Raw genomic sequence first — 8,055 nt, 5'->3', positions numbered from 1 at the left:
AATAGTAAATATTAGTACATTAAATAAAATTTTAAATAAATATTAAATATTAGTATATTTTAAAAAATAAATATTTGTACATTAAATATAATTTTAGAATACTAGTAAATATTAGTACATTAAATAAAAATATTAATTAACGCTCAAATATTATATACAGCTAAAACATTTAAATATATTAACTCCAAGGAGAAATTAGTGGAAAAAAGTTTACGTACTTACTCTATGAATATTAAATATTATACAAAGCTAAAATATTCTATAAAGCTAAGCTATTTAAATATAGTAACTCCAAGCAAAAATCAGTAGAAAAAAGATTGTATAATATTGAATGTTTCTATAGAAGTATGGAAAGATTAAATATGATAAAAACATCAAGTCTTAAAATACATCAACTGCAGACAGAAACTGGAAAAAAGTTAATATACTTGTTATATAAAGATTAAATATTATACAAAGCTCAAACATTATCTACAGGTCACATATTAAAATATATCAACTCCAGACTAAACCTGGGGGGAAAAAAGTTTACATACTCATAATATACACAGTAAATCTTATACAGAGCTCAGCCATTACAATCCATGAAGTGCGGGCTCCTCCTGTGCTGCAGCTTTTCTTCTCAGGACGAAGTCGAAGTTGGCCTGGGTGTTCATGGCGTAGAACACGTTCGCCTTGGGTGGGATGGCCAGCTCTGCAAGAGAGGGAGCAGAGCGAGCGTTAATGGGCGCCCCACTCAGCGTTAGGGGTTTGTTCTCACCGGCAGCTGGGACAACGTGGCGATGGCGTTTCTGACGTCGCTTCGCGTGTTACTCTTGCCGGCAAAATGCAGCAGAGCTCTTCAAGCAGCAGCAGCAGCAGCAGAGTTCTGCTTCCCCACCTTTGTCCGCGGAGATGATCTGGACCAGCTCGTAATCCTCAGCCGAGCCAGACTGCAGGTTGTGCTTCTCCATGGCTCGCTGGATGACAGCAGGAGCCTTCTCTTGGTTACTCAGCTGCAAAGAGAGGGTTGCAATGAGGGCTTCTGCTTTATTCACTCTATAATGATTTAATAATTAGCAAAGGCCTGTCTTTCTGCAGACTGCTTGGTCCTGGAACGATTTCGAAGAACTGAAAAATTACAGTGGCTTAGTAACTAAGTCGTAGATTCTGCCAGACACTAAAACACGCTCTTTGTGACACCTGGTGGTGGAGTTAGTTCAAGACAACAGACACTGCTCTAGAAATGCAGCAGCAAATCACAGCCTCTGCTCTCCTGAGCAACCACTCGCAGAGGTGAGACCTTGTTCTCAGCAGCCATCGAATCCGCAGCAAGAGCTGCCCCAGCTGCTCTTTGCAGACATCCATTCATCCACAGTCTCCCCTGCTAAACACTTTCTGTGATGTCCTGCAAAGATTCTGGGCCTTGGAGCTGGGTTTGCTGGGGAAGGGGCACCTTGCGTCACAGCTCACACACCCCAGTGCTGAGCTGGACACACAACAGCCGGCGCTGGCAGAAGAGCAGGGGCAGCAAAGCCGGCACTGGCTCAAAGTGCTTCCCTTGGCATTGTTGATCAAATGCAAGCTTCAATTTCAAGGCCAGAAACCTTGAGAGATGCTCTTTGCAAACCTCTCATTCATCCCCTGCTCCACATGTTTTGATTTGTAACATCTGTCATGTTCCCTGTCAAGGAGGTTTGATCAGGGAATAGGTGTTTCCAAAACTAAAAGCACCATTCAAGTCACCTGGGGTGAAAACACCACCCACAGTCACAGCGCTTTGCTGTTCCCACCACTCACCAGGATGCTCCTGTAGATGTTGCCGCTTCTGTCCTCTTCTACGCTGGTGCGGATGATGCAGCTGTCTCCGCTCTGCTGGTTGTAGAGGGGCAGGACTGGCGGCACTTCTTTTGATGGAATGGGAGTCACGGAGCCGGGGCACTTCTTGGAGCACTTGTCACCAGATGGCAGCAAGGGGGGAGATGAGATCAAACACATTCATTACCATTTAATTTCAAAGATCCAAAAGCTAAAGATGACACTCTTCAGCACAACAGCCTTAACGAGGGCTTAGGCAACCCAGTTAAGGCAGTTTAGGTCAAGAGAGCAGAGTCTGCAGGACAAAGCTCCCTGGGAACGGAACCCAGCCCAGACAAGGCTTGGTCTGGGCAGTTCCTGGCAGGTCAAAGCACAGGGCTGGCGAGCTCTGACCTCACCTGCTTCTCACTCGCTCAGCTGCTCTGCCTGCCCCAGAATTAGGCTGGGCTGATGCACATGAGCCCTCCCCCCAAAATCGCCTTTCCCAGAGCTCAGGTCCCTCCATTCCACTGCCAGCAACGCTCCAGTCAAGACCCACAGGCTTGGGCAAGCGCCTGGGGCCGCCGGCAGCGTCAGCAGCCTCGCACAGGCTGTTTGTGCTGAACACAGGGCCCGGGCCCTACCTTGTGCTGAGGCTCCTCAGCAGTGGCGGTGGGAGGGACGATGGTGACGGTGCTGTCCCCAGAGCTCCCACCTGGAGCAGGTTTGGGCTGCGCGTTGACGGGGGTGCTGTGGGCGCTCACCCCCAAGCCCAGGAACGGCCTAGGGGGGAAAAGAAAGCACAACAGAGCTGGGCTGAGCAAAGCTGTCACTTGCTTCAACAATCTGACCTGCTGTTGTGTTTTCCTATCGCGAGTGGCCTATTGCTTGTGTGTGTTTATCAAATTAGACTCTGTCCTTATTTGCACCGCAGTGCTCTGGATCCCCAGCCAGGTTTGTCAGCTGGTGTTTGATTTATTCCAGTTCATATTCAGGCACCAAACCCCCTCCCCGTTGTACTCATAGGCTGAATCTCTTCACCACGCTCTTCTGAGCTCTGCCCGATGCGGTGCTCTTGTCAGCTGCTCCTTCGATTTCACGTGAAAGACGGAAACTGCAGAACGGGCAATACCATTAGTGAAATATCTCAGAGTGGCCGTATTTGAGAAGCCCTGGGTCACTCCCACGTCCCAGAGGGTTCATCCCCACAAGGAGGAGCGCAGCTCTGTGCGTGTGTATTTCCACTCTCCGGGAGCAGCTCCTGGCAGCGCAGAGCTCAAGGCTGAGAGAACCTGAACCTGCCTGCGGGGGAAGAAAAGCTGCTTCGCCAGCCGGGCTGAGACCCTACCTCTCCTCATCACTTAAATGCCGCTGCCTCCTAAACCACTGCACGAATTTCTCATCTTGTGCCATGCAATAGCTGTTACATGAGGACTGCAACAGCTTAATCTGTGTGATTACTTCAAACTCCTAAGAAAACAAATAATAAAATAGGAATTCTAATTAGAAAAATAAAGCCAGTCTCGTTAATACACTAAACACACGCAGCAACAGATCCAGGACAAACTGAGTTGGACCCGCGGGTCGGTTTCAGTTGAAGAAGTGACTATTTCGAGAATCACTGTTTCAAACGCTGCAACTCTGCAGCTCACCCTTCCCGTCACCCCTGCGTGGCCAGAGCGGCGCCGAGAGAGGAATCCCGCTCTGTACGTAGGTGGTTCTCAGGCACTAAGCAAGGGAAAGAACGAGAGGTGCCTGTGATGACAGCAGAGCCTGATCCTCCCCGGCTCTGTGCACTCACACTTGGCCCAGGGGAACACAAAACGCTGCCCCCAATGTGTGACTGGAACGCGCTGCTCTTCCCTCACTCCGCTTGCACACACACTTGCCCAAAATAATTCTGTCCGAGATCTGGCACGACTGCCCTCGGACAGAGGAAACCCCGGCACCTTCGCTCCTACTGATCCATGACCAACAAGGCTCAGGCTGGAAGGCAACGCTCAGCCTTGATTTCTCGGTCCCAGGTACCCGCTTTGCTCTCTGCACCTTTTACCCACAACTATTTACTGCAGCACAAGGAAGATGGTCACAGACTGTATCTTGTGGCCAGCAAAGGTCTCATGCCAGCAGGTCTGATTCGCTCCCAGCACACAGAACACGCTCGTGTAACGTGTTCCCGTGAACACCAAACGGGGGGAACGTGCCCCAGACATAAATCCCGTGGCAGCGAGTGCCCTGCAGCTCCTCTTCCCCTGCTGCCCCCATCTAAAAGGAATTTCTCTTCCCGCGCTGCCCCTCACAGCCCGGCAGAGGTTCACAGCGTGCCGGGGACTGTTCCTTCCTCACCCTCTGAGTAACGTGAGCGCCTGTTGGATACGCCCGAGCAAAGACAACAGGCCTCGCCAAGAGAACGCTCTAGCAGAGAGCGTCAGGCACTAACGATCACAGAACAGTCACCGTTCCACTTACCCTTCGCCGCTTCTCAAAATTGATCAGGCCGCCCTGTTGGAAGGACAGAGAAGGGATCAGAGGAGAAGAGCACAGGCTCAGCTGGACTTAATCACAAACAGGATGAAGTAGCGACACCAAGGGACAGGCCACACCTGCCCTGACCAAAGGCTACTACAAAAACCCATTTCCAGCTCTAGGATAAACCACAGCGCTCGTGTACCTAAGTCTATTTGTTAAATATATTGCCCCAAATTACCTCGAGATAGTCCTGAAGGGCTGTGTCCAGCATGACGAGGTCTGTTAGGAAGGTACCCAGGTAAGGTACCGTGCCTTGTGTGACTCCCTGCAAACGGTCAGAGCAATGGTGGGTTAACTGACTGAGAAGTAATAATAATAATAATACTAATTAGAATTCTCCTGTGGAAGCAAACAAAATACAACTCGTCTGCTTCACCAAACAGCACTCTTGTAAATGATGCTTTCACGACATCACCCTTGGTATCTCAGCCAGCAGTTCATGTCTGCACAGAGCGGTATATAAGCCAAAGCGCTCATTCGTAACTCCTCTGCGTCAAATCTCGCTGTGCGGCACCTCTCGCCCCAGCAGAAAAGCCGGGATTTACAGACCCGTCTTCCCCAAAGCACCACATACGGGAGCTCATTGGTTAGGAACAGGGCTGAACTCGGCTTTGGGTGAGATCATAAGCTGGCAACTCAAGCTAATTCCCACCTTCATCAGCAGCTCCCTGCTCATCGCAAAGTTGTCAGAGTCGGAGAAGATTTCTGAAAGCTCCTCGAACATCAGCATTGTGTCCCTGTACAGGAAAAGATCAAATCATTTAAGTTGTTTGTAAGCACTCTGAATCAGATCAGGGTACTATTTTTTTCTCAACAATCGTTAACAGTTGGGCACAGAAAAGATAAAAGCACCAAAACACATCCAGTGACACACTGCACAGCCTTACTTTGGAACGCAGGCCCAGGTCTTCTTCAGGCGATAAACCGAGGTGGACTGCAAGGCGGAAACGATGGCCTTCAGAGATGAAAAGTTGTTCAGGACCCTACATTGCTGTGAAAGGAGCGGTTAGAAACACAGGAGCGTTAAACGTCAGCATCACCAATACTCAGAGCTCTTCTGTCTGCCCCGTGTCCTGCTTGCTGCACATTCTCCCTGCTAAGCGGGCAGCTCTACAAATACTGAGCATCAAAAATATCACTGACCAACAACCCCCCTGTACCCTCCCAGCTCCACGGCACCCGCACAAGGAACGTGAAACAGTCGTGAATAAACGCTTTACACGTGCGATACGGATCCACTTCTCCAAGATCTTCGCTCGCTGCTGTGTCTTTAGTTCTTTGCTCTCCAGGATGGTGCTGAGCACGCAGTTGGTGACGGCGTTGAACTGCGAGATGGTGGCTCTGATGCTCTGTGCCAGCTGTTTGTTCTCCTTCTTGTCCCTTCGGGACCAGATGCAGCCCAGGCAGTGGTGGGGCACAACGTTCTGGAAGAGTGTCTAGAGGGAAACAGAGGTGTCCAACTCAGCCTGGATCGCTACTGCCCACAGCAAGAAATGCATGGTTACAGTACAAACTGCATCTGAATCTAATATGGTATTAAAAGGGAAATATTGATTTTCTCTCCAGTTTAAAATATACACTTTGATATAACTCTTTAGGCCTGACGCCCTAAAAGAACTGTCAGATAAACTGTCCTAGCAAAATAACAGACACCTTTCTATCACTTACTTTACCAAGGGGAAAGATTTCCATATAATGATATTTTTGAAGGAGATTGATACAAATAAGCCAAATTGGAGCATTACAGTTACAAATACTTATACATCTCCAGGTGAGTTGGCCTAAGATACAGTCAAAATACGCTATATCTGAGGGGTCAAATATTAAACTTTGCAAAAGAGGCCACACAGCCTACATTCACACTGTAAAAAAAAAGACAAACACCTTCAGAAGAACTGAAGGAAAAGCCCAATCAATGAAGCAAGTTTGGATAACCAAGTTAAGTTAAAAACCAAACAGACAAACAAACAATGAGAAGCCCAGGACTATTTCCCCGAGCATTTCAAGTAATACGTATGATCTACGCACCGCGTCCATGTATGTCAGCTGTTCTGCCACCGGGTCTTCTTGGAACAATGAGAATTCTTCTGGGCCGCTGATCTCCAGTTCCTCTTCCTCATCCGGGTTGCAGGGAGAAAGGCTGTGGAACGCGTCTGGCCAGCGGGGAAAACACGAGTCAGTGAATTTATACAGAAAACAAGTAATCAAAGCAGATATTTGGAAAAACACTACATAGAAGAGCAGAACATGCAAAGGGACCTGCCTGGGGTAACGGCCTCACTGTGCTGCATATTTTAGGGAGAAAGAGAAGGACCCGAAGATTAAATGGGCAAAGAGAAGGTAGAAGAAAAAGAAACAGGGAGAACTGAGCTGTTCAGGGTCTCTTACCTGAGAAGCGCCTTAACCCATTCACTAACCATTCTTTGGGAAGAAAAAACCTACCAACCCCCCCCCAACAACTCCTTATTAACACTGCAGAACTTTGATAATCTACTTGTCAGCATTTATGCATTCTATAGTCTGAAAAACAGCTGAACTGCAAAGAGACAAGACTGCAATTATACCCCCAAAATATTATACTGAATATGCTCTTATGTCCACGTTTCAAGGGAAGAGGAGGAGAAGGGAGCGAGACCAGTTGGAAAGTTAAAACATGCTTTGCTAGTACTACTGATGAGGAGAGAAAGTAATGCAAAATATACAAAACCAGTCGTGGCTCCAGCAGCTGCAGGACAGGCCCCCAGATGCCCTGGGCTGGACTCGGCAGTAAACCAGAGCTGGATTCAGGGCTGCAGGGCCTGGAACCACGCCTAGGATGGCAGGCAGGCTCCTCTTCAGATGCCGGCCATGGACGAGGACAGCGAGACCCTGGTGATCTCCCAGTTCCAGATGCTGCACAACGTGGAAAACCTACCGAGCCGGTCACTTTGGGTCCCCTGTTCTGGACGCCCCTCCCGGCAAGTCCGCCCCTCTCACGGGATGTGCAGAATTGATCAGCAGCCTTGGCTGCCGCAGCACTAAGTCTAAACCTGGGCCTTTTCAGCACACCAGTCCTACCGTTATGTGCTCCAGAGCCAACGGGGACTGAAAAACACGCAGCCAATGTGAGAATAATGCATGCAGAAGAACTTAGTCCCCCTACTAAGGCTGGAAGTTGATTCCAGTTTTCATTCACATACCACGTGAGCCCTTACGAATTTTCGGCTCACGGCACAGTAAGCTTTGTGCCCTGGATAAGGGGACATGTCAGCCTTCACGCTGGGAGAACACACAGACAGCAGAGAAAGGTACTTTACCATCATTCTCCCGTTCTTCTTTCCGGAACTCCTCCAGGAGGTTCTGCGCCTTCTTCTCCAGGTCAGAGCCGGGCATGTTCTTCTTCAGATAACTCAGCACCTTCTGCAGACACACGTAGTCGGGTGGCTCTCGGAAATCGTCGGCACACTGGTCGAGCCAGGCTTGTAAAATCGATGCCATCGCACTGTGAGTAAATTCAGAGAGAACACATGGGTTGTATGCAGCAGGTATTGATGCAATCGCATGGATCTGTACCTAATATAACAACAGGAACACTGAGACATTCATCCCCCACGTGAAGGCAGTACGGACACTTCTGTGAGCACAGAATTTAATTTGCTCTTTTTATGCAAGAAATGTTATTAATACTTCATAGGAAACTAAAGGCTGCTTCTTCAATTACACCTTGAGAAACCAGCGCAGTCATTCAAAATCATTAAAGATTTTCTCTGC

General features: G+C 48.6%; 1 protein-coding gene across 1 annotated transcript; it reads right to left on the bottom strand.

Moving 5' to 3' along the window:
* Positions 1 to 575: 575 nt before the first annotated feature.
* Positions 576 to 5,804, bottom strand: LOC136103826 (ral guanine nucleotide dissociation stimulator-like 1). Its single transcript, XM_071810596.1, has 11 exons — positions 5,784 to 5,804; positions 5,526 to 5,741; positions 5,193 to 5,296; positions 4,901 to 5,042; positions 4,484 to 4,570; positions 4,246 to 4,278; positions 3,125 to 3,246; positions 2,812 to 2,890; positions 1,780 to 1,923; positions 881 to 995; positions 576 to 694 (listed from the first exon to the last, which is right to left on the bottom strand). The coding sequence occupies exons 1-11, from the start codon at positions 5,802 to 5,804 to the stop codon at positions 576 to 578; spliced, it is 1,182 nt and encodes a 393-aa protein (XP_071666697.1).
* Between the last annotated feature and the right edge of the window lie 2,251 nt (positions 5,805 to 8,055).

The sequence above is a fragment of the Patagioenas fasciata genome, chromosome 6 (genome assembly GCF_037038585.1).
Source record: "Patagioenas fasciata isolate bPatFas1 chromosome 6, bPatFas1.hap1, whole genome shotgun sequence".
In the NCBI taxonomy this organism is placed as follows: Eukaryota; Metazoa; Chordata; class Aves; order Columbiformes; family Columbidae; genus Patagioenas; species Patagioenas fasciata.
Note: the sequence above shows the minus strand (reverse complement) of the source record. Positions and strands in the feature narration are given on the sequence as shown.